This window comes from Euphorbia lathyris, chromosome 2 (assembly GCF_963576675.1).
Source record: "Euphorbia lathyris chromosome 2, ddEupLath1.1, whole genome shotgun sequence".
Classification (NCBI taxonomy): Eukaryota; Viridiplantae; Streptophyta; class Magnoliopsida; order Malpighiales; family Euphorbiaceae; genus Euphorbia; species Euphorbia lathyris.
Window position 1 is genome coordinate 104,677,895 of NC_088911.1, and position 20,745 is coordinate 104,698,639.

A 20,745-nucleotide genomic window follows, 5' to 3' on the forward strand; every position below is an offset into this window, starting at 1 on the left:
GAATTTTCGAATCAGGTTATGGTGAATATGCAGTTCCCCGAACATTTTCGACACTTCATTATAACTTGCTTGTCTTCAGTGACGTTCTCTTTCTTTGTGAATGAACAACTCTGGGGATTCGTGAAGCCTGGACGTGGTATTAGGCAGGGGGGTCCTGTTTCTCCCTACCTGTTCATTCTATATGCTAAGGGATTATCGTCTTTGCTTCACAAGGTCGAGGTTAGAAAGAGAATACATGGAATCAAAATAGCCCAGTATTGCCTGGTGATATCTCACCTTTTCTTTGCTGATGACGTTATTATATTTGGGAAGGCTACCCCGACAGAAGGAACGGAAGTCTAGAGAATGCTTAAATTGCATGAATCCGCATTAGGACAATGTGTTAATTATACAAAATCTGAGTTATCCTTCAGCTTCAAAGTTAGTCACCAGAACAAGTTTAATTTAAGGAGCATTTTCAATGTGTTAATTATGCATTTTTTTTTCTCTTTACACCAATTATCTCTTATTTAATGCTATGCAAAACGATTTTCATTGGTTGTATGTATTATTCCCGGTGTATTGTAAAAATTTTCTTACCCATTGTCTTCTTTATTTCAACACTCCCACATAAATAGAAAAATATATATTTCTAGAAGCTAATAATAATTCATTCAAAGATTTAGAATTAGAAATACCAAACTAGCAAATCATTTATATGCTATTTTTCCTATCAACAATATATTTTTAGGAATAAGTTCTTGTATTCTATTCATTCTTAAAATTCCCCCTCCACTACATAATGATCTAGTACAAGGGGCAGTTTTACAACTAGAAGTACATAGGAAATGAAATTCAAAAAAATATGTTAAGTAATTAGTAGAAATAACAACACAATTATCAATACAACAAAGTAAAGCTGCTACAAACAACAACAACTAATACAAATGATTTAACTATCACTAAATATGGCAACTTACCCTTATCTTTCCTAAGGAGAAACCCTTGATATATAGGCAAATTGATTAAAACCAGAGCACAACAAAGAATAATTTGCAAAACCATTTTCTCAATTGCATTCTCATTGCTAACCACTTGCTTCAACACCCCAACAAAGCAAACTAAATTGAGTATTGCAAGTGCAGTTAATATAATCAACATTGGAGAGGATACACCAAACTCCATTATCTCTTTCTTGTATCGTTTCGATACGTCTTTGTCCGCTACTTTGGCAGTGATCACGAAATCTAATTCAGAAAATCCCATCAGTTTTAGAATGGTATCTGTGAAACCAAAGAGGTAGGAAGTTGTTCTTTTATATAGCCACATTCTTTGTTCATTCCACCAGCCTAGGAATGTACCCCCACTCAACACAAATTCAACTAGGCTGTAAGTGTAGCTTGAACATATCACATAGGCAAATGGTAGGAACCATTGGCTTGAAACCTAAAATTCATCAAACTAAATGTTAACAACTTGTTTTTTTTAATAAAAGAGATCAATACACTTTAATTGGCATAACAGAACATGTACCTGAGGAAATAAGGAAGTGCCTTTTAAGAGAAAAAGTGAAGGAATTGTGGAATAATATAAGGTTGCTAAGCAATTTGGAGCCCAGAAACAATAGCAGCAATAACCCATTTGCAGACCGAGGCTAATCTTTCCATTCACATACCATAAAGGGCTATACTTAGAAAACATAATCTGAAAAGTACCTTCAGACCATCTTTTGTGCTGCACTAGTGTCTGAGGCAAGGTTGTTGGTACAATACCTAAGAATGCCTTTCTTTCAGGATTGAAATACACTGATTTCCATCCTTTGCATTGAATCGACAATCCTGTCATCACATCCTCCAATGGATACCCATATTTCAATCCCATCTGCAATCAAATATTTAGTTCCTTTAGTGTACACAATTGCCTCACAAAATTCTGCAATTTTTCAAAAATCAAATCTAATAAATAAAGACCTCATTCCCCCATTTAGTGTTTTGCTCACAAGTACAACTTGCTAGAGGCTTGGCTGCTGCTTCTAATTCTTGTAAACTCTTTTTTCTCTTATAATCATTTTCTCTTCTCCATTCCAATTTACTATTATCACCATATTTCTTTCCATAAAGAATATCTCTCCTGTGAAAACAACCACTTCCAATATACAAAGGACCTCCGACGCCATCTAAGCCGTGGAACTCCACCTAGATTATATGGTAAACCATATCAGAGAAATGTACCAAAATAAACAAGTAATATGACATATAAACTGTATTTTTTTTGCTCACATTGCTAATCACTGGCATGGAACTACCATACAGATCATTCTTGGTAATATTTGCAAAGCATTGTGGGAACTGCACAAAGGCAATGTCATGGTTTTTCTTTTCGTCCATGAAGAAACATAATGCATCCCTCAGTGATTGGGAATTGTTCAAGTACATTAACTGCATACATTAATTGGACTATAAAAAAGAAGTCTTTGAATAAAAGAGATTTGTACTTTATAAGATGAAACGCACTAACCAGTGCATTCATAGCTCCAGCTTTGAAATTGTGGGGATGTTGGGGTCTTTTCTCCCTAGCAAGATATACTAGAGTAGGCAATGCGCACCCTTCAATATCTATCGCCTTTGGATCTTCCCTATTTATTAGAATCTGGCGATGAGATGGAAATTCATATATCAAATAGTTGGTGGGAAAGAAACTGAAAAAAGGAAAAAGTTAAGTTAGTACCTGAAGAATGGTGTCATGATCATGCCGTGAAGAGTATGAATTCCAATGTGAAAATCCTCTATTTGTTAAGCGGACTTCCTCTGGTATTCGACCTAGCTTGGTTGCTGTTTCAATCCGTTCTTCCAGTTCCTCGTACAATTGCTGCGAGGAAAATTTGAATTTTATTTCCCATAAACTTTTTAGTCAGTTTGTTAAAATGTCAAACTAGGACAAATAATATTAAAAATGACAAAACTAACTTTAATTTATAGATAGAATTTCGTCATTATTAATGAATGAAAAATATTTAAAAACTGTAAAAATAAAAGAAAAATATAAAATTGTAAATATAAACTTTTTTATCTTTAATAAATTTTATGTATAAAATAAAAAATTTACAAGTTGTTTAAATTATTTTATCAAGATTTATAATAATATTTAATATTATTTTAAAAATATTATATTAAATAATTAAGGAAATAGAAAAAATTAAGAGAATAAAAAAAAAATACTTATATGTATAAATTGAGCAATAATAGTGTATATATATTATATAAATTTCATTATAAATATGCGTTGATTAAATTTGAAAATTAAAAGCACAAGTTTTTTACTTATATAACTGTTTCCATATTTCTTGATGCATACCTCGTACATACTTTTCATGGAAGAAATTTTCTTTTTGATGAAACTTTTTTTTAAAAGAACTTTTTAGTAATTTTTTCTTAAAAGAATTGGTTAGGAAGCTTTTCAATTTAGGAAATTCTTTTATGTTTTTTTGGTGCACCATTCACTTGGAATTTCTTAGAGTGAACCTCAGTTTTTCTTAGGAGAAACAACTTAAAAAAAAGGCTTAATAGGCACCCAGCCCCCTAAACTTGTAACTTTTTTTCACCTGACCCCCTCAACTTAGGGGACAACCTCTCAACCCCCTCAACTCTCCAAAAATATCACATACAGCCCCTTACACCCCTATGTTCGGTAAAAATATTGATACATGTAGAAAACGTGATTGACTGTTGACCACACCAATGTCACATGTCACTTTTTTTATTAAAATTTTCCATTCTGGCATAAGAATTCTGATCGAAATCTATCTCTGGTAGTTGCTCGCCGAGCACAAATGGGCTTGCTCGCCGAGCAGGAGTCTAAATGGAAAAATTTAATAAAAAATGACACGTGGTATTGGTGTGATCAACAGTAAAGCACGTTTTCTACACGGGTCAATATTTTGACCAAACATAGAGGTGTAAGGGGTTGTATGTGATATTTTTGGAGAGTTGAGGGGGTTGAGAGGTTGTCCCCTAAGTTGAGGGGGCTAGGTGAAAAAAGTTACAAGTTTAGGGGGTTGAGTGCCTATTAAATTCTTAAGAGAAACCGGGAAAAACTTCCTATAGTGAATCTCATGAGAAAACAACTTCCCTGAGTGAACCTCACACGAAACCAACTTCCTAGAGTGAGGCTCAAGGGAAACCAGGGGAAACTTCCTAAAGTGAACATTAGGAGAAACCAATTTCTTATATAGTGAACCTCAGGAGAAATCAACTTCCTAGAGTGAATCTCAGATGGAGGAATGCATCCTAAAGTAAATCCAGGAAAAACTTCCTGGAGTGAACCTCGGGGGAAACCAACTTCCTAGAGTGAACCTCAGGCGAAACTTGAGGTAAACTTAGGGAACCAAAAAGTCATTTAATATTTTAAGATTACCACCAACGTCTATAAAAGGAAGAAATCACGATGAAAAGGCACAACTCAATACACAACACACACTCAAGCAAATCAGAGCTTATTTGTTTCTTAGTCTGTAGCTCATAGTTAAGGTCCAATCGCAAATTTTATATTAATCTCTAACAATCAGAACCTTAGGAAATTTTAAGATCACTTTTATTTCTAACAGTTCTTTGATTTTAGGAGTCCGTAGACGCACTCAGTTTATTTTCATAGTTCGAGAATACTATAATTCTTTAGCACGCTTGCATTTTCCACAAAAGAGCCAAAAAATAATATTTTTGTAATGTTTATAATTATAATAGATTTTGGTTGTTAGTAACTAAAATTATTTTTTATTCGGTCATATTCAATTATTAAACTTATATAAATCAATTTGAATGCTAATCAAACAGGTGTACTCTCATAGATGATTTCACATGCGAAAAATTTTAGGATACTCCTAGAGCAATACTCTCGACCAATCAATTCACGATACATGTGTATATATATTTTTTTCACCAATCATGCCCATATAGTGGTATTGAAAACAATTTTTGATTGGTCGGGAGTATTACTCCCGGAGTACTGTAAAATTTCTCTTTCACATGGTTATACCTTAATAGGACGGTTATACCTTAATAGGATGCAAGTCCGTAGTATGAGTAGAGTTAGAGGAGGCAAAATAAGCAGCAGGTGATATGGGTCCCACGTTCCTTTTTTTGCAATAAGGTATCCAAACTCTTGCAAATTCGGCGGCCTCCATAAGTGCATAATACGTAAGCTCCGATCCGCCGTCATCAGAGAGATAAACACCAAGCTTTTCTGGTGAATAATCATATGTCATCACCGATAAAACAGTATTTATCACCATTATCGGTGGCTCTATGGTTGCATCCGCGGTGCATACGAATATGTCTACTATAGGCAATTCATTCTCATACCTGCACATAACCATTTCATTACGTTACATGTACAGAAAGATTTTATTATAGCATCTCTGGTAAGTTTTTAGTCCGCTCTTTAAAAAAATTAAGTCACTCTTTATCACTATCTTTCTCTTCTTATATAAGTCATTTCCATAATATTTCACACAAATTAAGAAATACAATTAATAAATTTACATTGATTAATAGATAAATTTACATTCATGAATTTCTCTAATTGACCCAACTTGTCAACGTTAAGAGTAAAATTGCTTTTGGATACTGACGTTAAGAATAAAGTTGTATCATTTTAGAGGTCAAAAACACTTACCTACGAGAAAGGGCGTCTTTGAAGGTGAATCGACGGATTTGGTTCCATCTGAGAGATTGAGTGAGAATCCAATAAATACCAAACCAAATCTCAGAAACAAGCAAACCGATCCAAACCCATCTTCCATCTTCACCTTTTCTGGGAATGTTAATAAATCTGTAAAACCATATTAAAATTATGCCCACAAAGACAGTTGCTGCAAAACCTCTGTAAACAAAATTTCCTTTAGCTGATCTTGTTTCAAACAGAGCTTCCATCTTTTCTTATCTTTCTCACTCGCTCTCTATGCTATACTACTTATAACCATCGTTTTCATCTTTCCACTGTTTTTTTAATTATTCTTCAAAATCTTTTTCCTTACTTTTTGTCTAAACCTGGTCAAACAATAAATTATTTTCGTTGCTTTTTCAGTAGCTTAATGGGGACATTACAGCTCATATTTTGAAACTTTCTATTAATTGGTGAAAAAAACAGACTCCTTCCAAAGTGTAATTCATAATGGGTTTGGATGTTCTAAGATCTAGGATTCAAACTTTATTAAATTTGTACACTTTATTTTATAAAAGTCTATTTTACAATTAATGATATTATATTCTTCAGCAAAATAGGGTACATCTTTCTTATTAGCCAAAGAATTTCTTTAGTTAAGCAGGAATGCAGCCGACAGCTATTCCTAGTAAAGCAAGAAAGAGCTCTTTTCTATGTAGGTAAACTAATGAAAAAGCAAACAGTAGTTTCTACGTAACTATAGGAATAGATTATTTATTCAAGTTGGGACTGTATTTTGATCGCCTCTCAACTTGTGAATTCAAAGTCGAAAATAATGGAACAAAAAAACCTTTTGGAGTGAATTAATCTTGACTTCAATTACTCAAATTGAGGCCCCCACTTCGCATAAAAACCTTTAAAATTTTTGTTGTTCAATGATAAAGTAAACACAACGTTTTTAATGTCCAAGATAGTTTGGATCTTATGAGTGCTCTAGAAAGACACCATATGTCGTTTATAGAAGCAGACTCACATTCACACTCAAGTAGGCTGTTTCAACATGAAATCATTAAGAGGTTCTTATAACTCAACCTCGTAAATAATCCATCAAGTTCATTATAAATGAAGCACCATAAAATTGGGATACAGATCGATCACGCATTATCATACGATATAGGAATGAGAAAAATATAATACTTGGTTTTGTTTGATCATAAGTAGCGTCCAACATGCGTCCTTCAATCAATGGGCTTTAGCCCCATTCCCTTCAAGGTTTCAAGAACAACTCTTCTTGGTAACCCTTTGGTGAGAGGATCTACTAAATTTCTCTCAGATCTCACATAATCTAAGTTAATTACCCATTTCTTAAGAGTTGTTTCATCACACTATGTATAATACGAATGTGTATTTTCTTCCATTATGACACTTTTTTTTACAATCTTGTGAATCACAATGCAATGTGAGCCATGTGTAGAAAGCCTTCCCTATAAAGGAAGCCCGCTAACAAACTCCTCATATTGATTAACTAATTCTAGGGCTACAAACTCAAATTTCATGATTAAATGTGCAAAACAAGTTTGTTTGGACGACTTCCAAGATATGACACCACTATCCAAAATAAAAACATAGCCACTACTGGAGCCCATCTCATTATCATCATCAGATACCCAGCTTGCATCACCATATCCTTCCAAAACAATAGAAAATTTATTAAAGTGCAAACTCAAATTCATGATACCTTTTAAGTATTTAAGTAAACGATGAAGTGCATTCCAATGTTCATTATTGGATTGTGAGTATATCTACTCATTACATATGCTATGTAGAGTTTAGTATGATTCATTAAAAAGACTACACCGTCAATGCTTTTAGCATGTTCTTCTTGTGAAACAATGTTTCCTCTATTACTTTTAAGACATATGTTTGGATCATATAGTGCTCTAGTAAGCACTACATCAAAGCTATTAATTTTTTCTAATAGTTTTTCAATATAATGTGATCCAAAAAGTTTTTGAATAGACACATGTACGAGATCCATTCACAATGTACTCATTAGATAGTAAAGTTCCATTAAACTTTTCATACCATTATTTGAGTGCTTGTTTCAAAACATATAAAAAAACTTTCTTAGGTTACTTACCTTATCTTTCTGATCGTGTACAACGTGTCCATCGGATTCTTTTACATAGGTCTCTCCTTCCAAATCACCAATTAGAAAAGTCATCTTGATGTACCATAATGTTATGAATTGCTACAATTGCAATCAAAATTTTAATTATAGAAATTTTAGTAACATGAGAACATGTATCAAAATAGTCAATTCATGTCTTTTGAATATAGCTTACTGCAACAAAATTTGCCTTAAATTTCTCAATTTACCCATGATGTTTTCTTTCCTTTTAAAGATCCATTTGCATTTTATATATCTACTACACCTAGATAGATCAACTAAGTCCCATGTATAATTTATCATTATGGATTTTCTAATTCACTTTTAGTTACTTATTTCCAAAAACTAGCATTTATGAATGTTATAGCCTTTTCATATTATGAGTGGACTGTTTTATTTTGAAGGTGAGGAAATTTAATCTGCTTGCATTTTTTGGCAGTTCCATGAACGTCTTAAAGAAAACGACATAGTCCACAACTCTGTTCATTATTTTTTTCAGTAATTCATGTGCTTTTTGCTTGTTGCTGTTCCAACAATATTTGACATTTTGGGTATCATAATTTTGAACAACTAGAGACATAATAGGGGAGTCAGGGTCTGTGGGTGGATAACAAACATGGTCAATTTGCAATTGTTTAAAGAAGATAAGAATTTTCTATTACCATTTTTGGAATTAAGACTGACTAAGGGCTCTAAATGGAGAGGTCAGGGAGGGTCTTTGCAATTAAAGCAAGATCGGTTTCAAATTGTAGGCGGAGAAATGAAAAACCTATTTCTTTTTCCAGTTTTCAAGGTTGTGTCGTGGTCAGTACCATTGCTTTGAAAGCGATTTCAGCAGATCAATGTGCAATTTGAAATCCGGCCGCTCCCTAAAGTTAACACAGTTGTCTTCGAACTTGCATACTCTGAAACAATGGCTAAAAAAAAGCAAACATTTTTATTCCTTAATATTAGCAATTTAATGGGATAAAATGTCATACTAAAATAGTAAGATACCATGATAGAGGCATGGTTCAACAAATCAACAAGCTAATATAATACACATATATTTTTTTGGGGGTAATCAATACTTAAGCATAATGAAAGAAACTATTGAAGCTAAACCAACAGACTTGATCACAACATCAATCGGCATGCGACCATCATCACTACGGAAGAACATTGCTTGATAAACAGGCAGATTAAGCAACACCATAATCCCACATAACACAACTTGTAGGATCATCAATTCCATATCCAATCCATTATTAATCACAACCCAAATTACCAAACTGATTAAGTTTAGCATAGCTAATGTAGCTAGAATTGTGAACATAAAATTAGAGCTTCCAAACTCCATAAACTCTTGTTCATACCTCTTTAAAACATCATCCGTGACAACCTTAGGCGTAACGGTGAATGATGATTGAGATAATCCTAATTGTTTAGTTATGCTGTCAATCAATCCAAATAAATTAGCAGTTGTTCTTCTAAAGATGTGCATTCTCTGTAAGTTCCACCAGCTTTTGATGTTACCACCACAAACTATTTCCTCAACCATGCTATAAATGTTCCTGGACATGAACACATATGCAAAGGGTATCATCCATGGACTCTTCACCTGAAACAACATGACCACAGTGTCAAAGATTAATATAAGATCTACGATATTGAGTGGTCAGACACATACCTGAGGGAACAAGGGGATGGAAAGTAGGAGAGAAATTGGAATAGCAATGACATAATAGAGTGTAGGCAAAGAAATGGGAGCCCATAGCAAGTAAGAAGTGTATCCAATTTGGGCACCAAGTTTCATCTTTCCATGCCCATATGTGAAAGGGCAATATTTTGAAGTTAAAATCTGAAACAACCCTTCTGTCCATCTCTTATTTTGAATCAAATCAATTTCCAATGTAACTGGAGCTAAACCTAAGAATGCTTTCCTCTTTGGAACATGGTAAATTGATTTCCATCCTCTGCATACGATTGTCAATCCAGTTATCATGTCTTCAACTGCACATCCGTATACTAATCCCATCTGAAATCATTTATTTTATCCATTCATATAATATCTATCAACATCTTCAAGTAAAATTAGGAAAATCAATTAGGATTATCTGAATTAGCGACGGCTACTGAACCTTTCGTCACAAATGATAAAATATAATTTACCAATGTAAAAAGCGTTGCAAATGATAAATTTTTACTGTCATTTGCGACGCTTGCTACTAACAATATATTTACCATTTGAATGCGCGTGGCTCAGCATTAGCGTTGCGGGCTATTGAATATGCGCGTCACTAATGACCCTAAAAAGCGTAGCTAATGAAAATTAATTACCTCTTTGCCCCATAGAGTATCTTTCTCATAGATGCAACTAGCAACAAGTTTTGATGCTTCTTCTAGTACATGAACACTTTTACCATCTCTCTTATTATCAGTTTCTAGTTTTAATTTGGTTTCTGCAGAGTATTTTTTGCCACAAAGTGTTTCTCTTCTATGGAAGCATCCTGTCCCCAAATAAGCAGCTGAACCATATCCACTCAATCCAGGTTGCTCCAGCTTCAAAATTCATGTAAAATATTGTGGTTGAGGATGCTCTTTTTGGCATAAGAATAAACTAGTTGAAGAATGTTTACCTGACAGACAACCCGAAATGAATTTCCATAGAGATCATTGATGGAGTTATTGTTAAAGACTTGAGGATGTTGTACAAATGCAATTTCATGACCTCTATTTTCGTCCATGAAGAAACAAAGTGTGTCGCGAATTGTATCCGAATCATTGGCGTACATGTCACAGTCTAGGTTCAGAATTATAGATCCATTGCTTATAACTGATGATACTCTTATCTGTATACAAACAAATTACAATCTTTAATACCATTTGTCGTGTCTGTGTTCGTGTCCGTGCAACAAAGGTAATGAACATTATATTACCAAAGAATTCATGGCACCAGCTTTGAAGTGATGAGGAAAATGGGGTCTTTTTTCTCTTGACAGATATACAAGAGTTGGCATTGGATTTCCATCAAAATCTACACCGCTTTCGTTATCTCTTCCATCGATCATAATCTATAATATATTCAGAAGAATGATTAAATGGAATTAATATAGTATTAGTAACTCCACCCGTGAGGGTCACTTTGTGGCATTTAGAGAGTCGCAGTAGGTTTGTGACGGCCAGCTTAAAATTTAGCCAGATCTTATGGACATGAACCAAAATAAAGTAGTAGTAGTGTAATTAGGTAGATCACCTGGACAATGGGTTGATGATCTCTCTTTGTTACATTATGGTTCCATTCTAAGAAGCCTTTGTGTTCATCCTTTATATCTCTAGAAACACTGCCTTTTTCCACTGCTGATTCTATCCTTTCTTTCATTTCTTCATATTGTTTCTTCATATGATTCAAATCATGATTAGAAGCTAAAAGTAACATATGTATTTGGGGAAAAATAGAATATTGAAGTACGTACCTTGATGAGTGAGAATTGGGGAGGAAAAGTATGATTGAGTTGATCAAAGTAGGCTTGAGGGGACATTGGTAAAATGTTATATTTTTTGCAAAATGGTATCCAAATTTTAGCAAATTTGGAGGCTTCAAATAGCGCGTAAAAGGTCAATTCAGAACCGCCATCATCTGATAAGTAAACGGATAGTTTTTGAGGTGGATAATTGTATGACATAACTGATAAAACTGTGTTTATCACCATTGTCGGCGGCTCTATCATCGGATCTGCCGTGCATATGAATATATCTACTCCGGGTATATTTTCTCCATATCTATAATTAACATCAGGAATTAATACATATTAGAACATCCCTATTGTGAAATTAGAAAGGTTGTAACTTCTCCTATGACACGTAGGAAAATAAGAGATAGAAAGTAACAAGCCACTAGGATAGGTTATTATTTGAAAATTGTGTGGGATAAAAAATATAAGTTAATTAATATATAAGAATCAGATCTATAAATATTCATAAAGGAAAAAGCAAACTAATTCTGCTTTTGAGAGGCACCCACTTTTCCTCCTCTACTTTTTGTACTACACGTGCCAGATGCATCTGGCACCTTCGTAGTAGCCAATCTCTACAATTAGTTTTTGTTTTAATTTTATGGAGAGAAGAAAGAGTTTGTAACTCTTTTTGATAACAAACTACAAAAAAGTAACCAATACTCTAATGGTGAATTATAACTCCACCTATAAAAGTAACAACCAATCTCTATGCAGTAGAAATGCTCTTATATTTTCAATATGTTAACACTACTCATCAAAAGGTATATGTGATCATGAGTTCAATCTCCATGTCTCTTGAATAGATAACAAATAAGTCTAATAGACTCAGTGGCCGAAGCCCCTGCCCTTTATAACCCCCTAATAATAGTTTATATACATTTTATGTAGTATTAATATTTTAGAGTAGATGAGATGGTTTAAAATAAATCTAATTTCTTATTTCTAAGATTCAAATAACTTAATTTCTAAATTAAAAATTTTAATTTATGAAAAATATAAAACATTTAAAATGAAAAATTTTAAAATTGTAAAAAACGTTATAATTTTTTTAAAATTAGCGTTGAACTTATAGAAAATTAAATATGTCTACTCTTTTTACGTTTAACACTTTTTTTTAACTTCCAACACTTTAAAAAATCAACTCTGACATACTGAATTTGAAAAAATTACTCCAACCACACGACTAAAATTCACCCCTCAGGTATAAATTTTTCGCTCCGCCACTAAATATACTTTTAGCTTCTCTTATTTGTTAGTAAAAATCAATTGTCTATTTATTTTGAAAGCGTCATATTTATTGTCTAAACTTGTCTTAAATGATCTGTTAGGTTCTCTAAATCTACATGACATAATAATAAGGGTAAAGTTCAAATAAAACTTCTGTGGTTTCACTAATTTTCAGATAAAGGACTGTGGTTTACTTTTTGTCAAAACGAGGATTGAGGTTTTCAACTTTAGCAATATAAGGACTTTTTCGATTGATTCTATTAAAATCACCCTTAACCACTTCAAAAATGACATATTTTAAGAACTACTAATATTCTAAGCAACTTTAATTCTTCAACTTTTTTATTTCGAGATTATTTAGATGATGTTTGGTAAAGAGAGAGAAAGTTAATGTTTAGAGAGAGAAAGTTCCAAAAAAGATGATTTTCTAAAATCGAAAATGTAGTTCCATAGAAAATATGACATTGAACAACTTTAATTCTTGAAAATTTTCATTTTCAGATCGTTAAAGATAGTTTTAATAGCATTATTAAAAGTGCGAAACCTCAGTCCTCGTTTTGACAAAAAGTAAACCACAGTCCTTTATCTGAAAATTAGTGAAACCACATGGGTTTTATTTGAACTTTCCCCTAATAATAATAATAATAATAATAATAATAATAATAAGTAATTTTAAATAAGTTAGAGTGAGTCTCACTTCATGCAAGTTTAGAAAATACACAACTGTAACTAAATTTTTAGAAAACTAATAAACCACTTGAAACCCACTTAAAAAAAATGAAAGAGTCAATAAGAAATTTCTATATATATAAAGTTTAGAAAAATAGAATGTTTTCGAAATATAATTAGATTTAAATTTTCAAATACATTGATAAAAAAATATCCAGTCTATATATATAAAGCATGTGTGACTATAGGAAAAGTATTAGAAGCATCCGATTTTCCATGTCAAACGAAAGACCTTCCAAACATATTTTATCATATGTAATATGGATCCAAATATGATACCCTACTATTTTATTTATTCAGTGGAGTGACAATGCATATATTTAAATATGAATTAATGGTTTTTCAAATGATATGAAAAATCGTGTTGAAAGCTAAGATAATTAGTTTGACAATAAACTCTGTAATTAGAGTTTGTAATCATCATTTACCAAAAAAAAAGAAGAGTTTGTAATCATCCTTCTTTCTAACTCTATAACATCTTTCTAAGTAATCACAAACACGACAGGCACCGGACGTAAGAAATAATTGTCTTTTTCTATTGATAACTCCACTATCATTAAAATGAATTATTATTATTATTCTACAATAAAAAGAATTAGGAAGGTATTGGTCTGCCCATTCTAAAATATAAAATTAGTACACTTTCAAGTTGTTGTTCAAACTTGTCTTCTTAGAAAAAATATATAAAATTTTATTATTTTTTCATCTATTATTAATTATTATATATCAATTAAATAAATAAGTAATATTTTATAATAAATAGACATTGCAAAATATAAAAGTAACAAAATATTATAATGAAATTTTCAGGAAATTTTACATGCACCTTAATGAGCAAGTGAATTTGCCCATTCACCGTTAGATATATGCTTATTAAATCTAAGTCTCAGAATGTTTTGAATCTCCACCTTAGAATTCTAATAAGCCTAGATCTAACGGTGAATGAGTAAATTCTACATGTTCATTAAGATGCATGTGATCAAGACTGTAATTTATATCCGCTTTTTAAAGGAATTTTAAGTTTGGATTGTAATTATTTTTATGCAACTTTGGATTTTGTAAATATATTTTTTTGTGACTGTGTTGAAATTTTTAAAAAAATATATTTTTTTGATAAGCAATTCATATGTTGTTTTCATAAAATATGTCTAACCATATCAATTAGTAGGACATGGTGGAGTTAAATCTGTGGACATAGAGACAAAAAAAACTTATCTCTTTATAAAAACTAATGTTGGATGAGCTAAGGTGTGACTGTGAGGACAATATATATATATATATATATATATATATATATATATATTATATTATATTATTTAGAGTATCTCAACAAATTATTGGACTGTCTCCAAAAAAATATAAAAAACAAATTATTGGAAAGTCTCACTCAGTGCCAGTCAGTCAAGTCCACCTTTCTACCCTCTCATGTGGGCCAGGGCGGAAAGTTTTGATTTCCAAATTGAATTTACACGTACCAATTTTATTAAAACTTTACAATAAGATACTTCAAAAAAAAAAAAAAAAAAAAACTTTACAATAAGATACTTAAAAAAAACGTTATTGTTGAGGATACTTATCCTATATATTTTGATAAAACACACTGTTTAGTTCCTGTTTGTTACATTTTTTACCGTTTATGACTTCGAAAATGACTAAATTACCCTTTACTATTTACCTTCAAACTTCAGAAGAGTAATCCAATTTAGAAGAAGAAGCTATTTGCATGGAGAACAATAAAAAGAACAGACTCAACGCTTACGAATTTGAACGATTAAGAAGAAAATTAAGAACAAGAACACTCAAAGTTGATTTCAGATGCATTAGAGTTTAAAGGAAAGCAAAATAAAGGAAAAGAAGAACACAAATCCAAATTGACTAACAGAATCTTCATGAGAGTCTAACGGCAGGGACTAAACAGTTCACCAAGAAAAACATTAGGGACTAAACAGTTCACCGAAAAACGTTAGGGACTTTAGTGTGTGTTTTTGAAAATATAGGGACTAAACAGTGTGTTTTGTCATAAGAAAGGTACCTTAGAGAAAGGGCATGTTTGGAGGGATGAAAAAAAGCGATATTCCAACGAAGAGACTGAGTGCAAATCCAGAAGAAAGCAAAGAAGAGTTCGGCCATGAACATCCCAAACCAAACAAATCTTCCTTTGTCTCCAGGAGCAGGCATGTACAATATCCTGTAAATCCATATGAGAAATATAGCCACAAAAATGGAACATGAAAACACCCTAAACCCAAGTCTTCCCCTGGCTTCCGTCCTCTCAAAAAGTCCCATGTCTTTTCCTTTTTGCCATAGACGCACCTCCTCCGTATATATATCAAACTTCACACGTCACCAAACAGATATGATATTATTGAGTTTTTTTTATAGTACGCCAGGCATACCACGCCGGTTTCTCACGTGGTATGCCATAGCAAATAACGTGATGACACCTGTCAAAACAAATATTAATTTTTTTTTTAATTTTAGATTATCCCTAAACCACGTGACTCCTTTCTCTCTTTTCTCTTCATCTGCCAAACAGAGTTTTTTTATCTGGACTCATCTCTTTCTCAAAATCCACAATCGGAAACCTAGCTTTCCCTAACCCTCTCAGATCATATCGTTTCGATTTCCTTCGCCAGCAACTTAGCTTTCTGTTTCAGGCGCTTTCCACCTTCCCGATCTCTTTAATGAAACTTAAAGATGCAGCCTCATTCACACATGCGCTGCTCTTCGATCTTCAACTGTAGAACTCTGATTTGGTTTACTGTAACGAGTTGAGGCAAGAGGAAGAGGCAAAATTGGCAGTGCTAGTGCTACTCTGGTTCCATTCTGCTATATATAGAGTTTTATTGTAAGTCTTAGAACAAATCAACCCTTGGTTATTTATGTAAATAGGATTTGAAAGATGAATAGCATATTTTTAAATCTTGTCTTGTGCTAAATTAATTTCGAAGGCTATATGCTTCTTCTTTTTTTTGCTAATATTTCTTTTCGTTGATTGAGCTTATTAAATGGAAATTGAATGACTCTGATTTACCTATTTTTGTGATTATTGTGTGGCTAGTTGATTGAGCCTTTTCTGTGGATAACTAACGGCCAGAGTTGAAAAGTACGGTGCAGGGATAATCTGTCTCTGATGTTGAAGAAATTGATTGAAATAGATTTATGGCTTATCTCATGTTATAACTTAGTTCTTGATGCTGTTTGAGAAGATTGTGATAATAGAAAAAATCTAATAGGGATTCAAAGCCATTTGAAAGTAACAGGTCCAAAATTCTCAAAGCCTCCATAATAAAGATTTTCTAATGCAAAGTCACCATTCCAAGGCATCCATCCTTGTGGTGTTAAAAGTGCTTCAAAATGGGAATTTATGTAAACAATTATTGAGAATTTAATGGCCTGTCAAAGTAAAATGAAACTTGTGTACACTAGGATTGAATAGCATAATAAAGATAAAGGCTTAACAATTTACTTTTCATATGTACATCTTATTTTTGTTCTATTTTTGTTTGTTTAATGTTAATCTTCATACATATATATATACTTGCAGGTTGTCCTAAAGTTGCAGGTGATGATGCTAATTTTGAAGGAGATGATTTTGATGATGAATTCCAGATTAAGCACATCATGATGATATTGATTACAAAATTGTCTTTAATAATTTGATAATTAATAAAATTAACAAAAAGTTATTTGCTTGATTTGAAATATGCCTCTTGAAGGATTAAGAAGATGTCTTAAGTCTAAAAATGGTGAGTTTTACAGGAAAATGGAGATCTCGTTCATAGTCAATTACATAGTGGTGGTCCTGAATTCTCTTCTATAGGAAGCAGTAAGCAAGAACATTCTTTATAAACTATTGAACTCCACTTTCAGGATTTTTCAATACCAATATTGCCTTGAATCCTAGATGATTATTAGTACTGACAAAGTGAATGCACAATATAATGAGTATTGAGTCTGATCTGATGCCAATACTTGTTGTCTAGGAGCCGTGCTTGGTTCTCAAATTTGGCCATGAGTCCATCTCCAACAACTATTGAAACCAATAGCATAATTTAATTATAACTCATATTTGCATAAATTTTTTAAAGCTATTTCATGTGCCAGTGCCAAATTAATCTGAGAATCATTTAAAAAAGAAGAAAGTGTCAAATTGACCCATAATTCAAATTTATCTTATTTTCTCATGAAAAAAAACTAATAGTTCCATTAATAATATTCTGGAATGATTGCACAGATGGTGGCATAGACTTTTGTCTGAGCACAATATAAGAACACTGATTGCCGAATTAATATAGATAAGAGAGGACATGCAATACTTGCACCAGGACAATTAAATATAATTGAGTAATACAAGGACACCTGCTAATGATGTTGCTGCTAATCTCAAATGAGATTCTTTGAAAAATAGAACTTGTAATGTATTAATTCATGGTTCCATAAACTTATCTTCTCTATCTCTACCTCAAACCACTAATATTTTCTATCCTTTAAACCACTAATAGTGGACCGCAACCGCAACGCTCAAAATTTCAATCAAATTTTCTCGATGCAAATAAGTTTGGATCCTGAAACAAAAAATAAATAAAATAGTTAGTTGTTATAATAAATTAATTATAACAATAGTAAGAAAAATATAATTTGTCAAGAGATTTTACCTTTGAACAATTCAATGAATTGATATTTTGCATCATATGTGTAAATGACACATTTGAATTGATAGTCCCTTCATTTGTCATTTAAAATAATTATATTTTAGTCACACTTAAATAGAAGGTTAAAACACACACAGTCATAAAACAATTAAACTAAGTTACCTGGCTAGGAATTGTTAACGGCAATGATATCATTGATGGTGATATTTGATTTTGCATAGTTGTTGACATCAATTGAGTTGGTTGAGAGAAATAAACACCATGTCTAACCATTGGAGGTACATTAATCACCTAAATTCACTAAAATTTATCAAATTCTAATTTCACTAATGTAATTATAATTTTGAACAATTTTAATGTATTCAAGATATTATAATATAAAACCTGAAAATGTGTTTGAGGTTCCAATCCTGTTGAATAATTATTGATATTTGATTCTGAGATCATCTTCTTCCTTTGTTGTTTTAAACTTCCTGTTGTCAATGAAGTAAGCTTAGAAATTATTCAAGAACAAATAACAATACTAAACAACTAAAAAAAATGCTTTATTACACACCTTTCTTTACTTTTACTCGACGAGTTTCGAAATGTCCTTTGAGTCTAGCATTTGAAGTTCCTTTTGGTTTAGCACGTGGGGGACTTAAAATAAGTTCAACATCCGTTATTTTTTTCTTTCCCTTAACAGAATTGGTTTCACGTTCTTCAATATCACAACTCTCCTCCAAATTCAATGTAGACAATTCCCTTTCAATGTCAACAATAAGTTTTTTCAAAGAATCTTTGCAAATTTTCCTACATCTGATATTTTCTTGACTTCTTGTAGCTACGTCATATAAACATCTCATAACATCATTGCGAAACATCGAATTAGTCTCTTGTGTAATCTCACTATCTACCTCTGTAAGTCTATCAACATATAGTCTTTTTTTTGCACCTTTTGTCCAACGATGTAATATACAACTTTCTGGAATTTTTTTCACATTATTCATGCTCAATACACGTAAAATATGATAACATACAAAACCCTTCGATTCAAATTTTTTACAACTGCAACTAATGCTCATAGAAGATATATCAAAATGCACTATCCATTTTTTAGAATTCACCGCTTCACTTTGAACCTCATACATGCGAATATTATTGCTATAAGTGACCTCAACTGAACTTGTAGCCATAACTTGCCAAAAGTTTTTCTCAAAATGTTTGAATATTTCACATGTGTAAATAGATGCAGCATGATTCAATAAACCACTAGTTTTAAGAAGAAGTGAAGGCGTACCTTGTTTACAACGAAAATCTTTTTCAAATTCAGAAGTACGCCAACGAGCAACAATTGTCTCAAATTCGTGAACAAATTTAGTAAGTGAAGCTGTCTTACTGGAAATCGTTTTCAAAACTCTATTAGTAACTTCACTCCTTTGAGATGATAAAATTCCGGTAGAAAAAACATCTTTGTTTAAACCTTTACACCATTTCTGACGAATATCATATAGTTTTTTCAACCATTTATGATTTCTAACTTCTTCAAATGAGTCACAAATTTTGTTCCATACCTCATCAAATTCATTTTCAGACTCACATCTATGTAGCATCTTATAAAATAAAAGCCGGAATTCTTTATTGGAATTCAGACTACCTAAATGAGATGGAGCATTTTGTGATATATGCCATATACATAAACAATGTCGTGTTTCTGGGAAAACTACGGATATGGCATTTGCCATTTCTTGATCTTGATCCGTAAATATGGTTTGTGGTGCCTTATCCCCCATTGACTTCAAAAACGATTTGAACAACCATATAAAAGAGGATATTGTCTCATCTGATAAAAAAGCACAACCAAACATGACGTTTTTCCTGTGATGATTAACCCCCACAAATGGAGCACAAATTAAATCATATTTGTTTGTGCGGTATGTGGTGTCAAACACAATGACATCACCAAAATAATCATAATCAATCCTAGATCCACCATCTCTCCAGAAAAAATTAGTCATTCTACTCTCTTGATCAACTTGTGTTGTATAATAAAACATACCATCTTCGGTTAGACATTCCTCAAAATGATTAACAAGACTTTGTGAATCTCCAGCTTCAATCAAAGACATCTTTTTATGATGAACATAATTGTAACAATCTCTTTTTGTAAATCCCAAATGTTCATCTCCTCCAGCCTCTTTGGACATATAAGAGAAAGTGTCTATTGTTCTTAAACCTGCATTTAGTATATGATAAAAAAATTCTTAATAATATGTACTAATATATAATAATATAGAATATAATATAACAACCAAAATAATTTGTTACCTGCATCTACCATTGAATTAATGACATTAGTTTTTGAAGAGGTAAGTTTTTTATTCGATCGCAACATATGAACTTCTGAATGCAATGCAAGCTCATGATTGTGATATGAAACAAAACTTGTCACTTTCCATTTACCATCTTCAACTGTAAAACGAATCATTGCTCCACATCCTGTTCTTGTTTCTAGTGTTTGACGTTGTTGAACTGAAAAATCTTTATCATACATATGACCTTCTTTTGCACAACAATATTCTATTTGACGAATGCTTCCATCAACACCTGATCGTTTTCTAGACTTTCTAACACTAAATCCAGTTCGTATCGCATAAGTATTATATAAATTGTATGCTTCCTCCTCTCCGTGCACTATGGTTCCGATTAGGTTATCTATTTGATTAACATGGATGGCTTCGTTGAAATTCACAATCTTTTCATTTGGTCCTTCCATATTTACTCTAACAAACAAATAAATTTTCAAAATGTATAAATAAATTATATTAGGAGTTCCACCATGACTACTATT

General features: G+C 32.2%; 1 protein-coding gene across 1 annotated transcript; it reads right to left on the reverse strand.

Moving 5' to 3' along the window:
• Positions 1-879: 879 nt before the first annotated feature.
• LOC136217329 (uncharacterized) lies at positions 880-15,968 on the reverse strand. Its single transcript, XM_066003929.1, has 18 exons — positions 15,293-15,968; positions 11,263-11,569; positions 11,043-11,183; positions 10,726-10,860; positions 10,426-10,638; positions 10,127-10,348; positions 9,477-9,824; positions 8,874-9,407; positions 7,778-7,888; positions 7,274-7,324; positions 5,650-5,906; positions 5,030-5,336; positions 2,707-2,847; positions 2,497-2,628; positions 2,259-2,417; positions 1,950-2,174; positions 1,513-1,860; positions 880-1,425 (listed from the first exon to the last, which is right to left on the reverse strand). Exons 1-18 carry the CDS (start codon positions 15,544-15,546, stop codon positions 880-882), a joined length of 4,431 nt encoding a protein of 1,476 aa, XP_065860001.1. The 5' UTR covers positions 15,547-15,968.
• Positions 15,969-20,745: the final 4,777 nt, after the last annotated feature.

Excerpts from the sequence above, each read along its gene's own strand:
- LOC136217329 (XM_066003929.1), bottom strand. The coding sequence starts at position 15,546 with ATGGGACTTTTTGAGAGGACGGAAGCCAGGGGAAGACTTGGGTTTAGG. Across the intron at positions 2,848-5,029 it reads CGGACTTGCATCCTATTAAG|CAATTGTACGAGGAACTGGA; the intron begins GTATAACCGTCC and ends TTTTCCTCGCAG. Across the intron at positions 2,629-2,706 it reads ATCATGACACCATTCTTCAG|ATTCTAATAAATAGGGAAGA; the intron begins GTACTAACTTAA and ends TCTCATCGCCAG.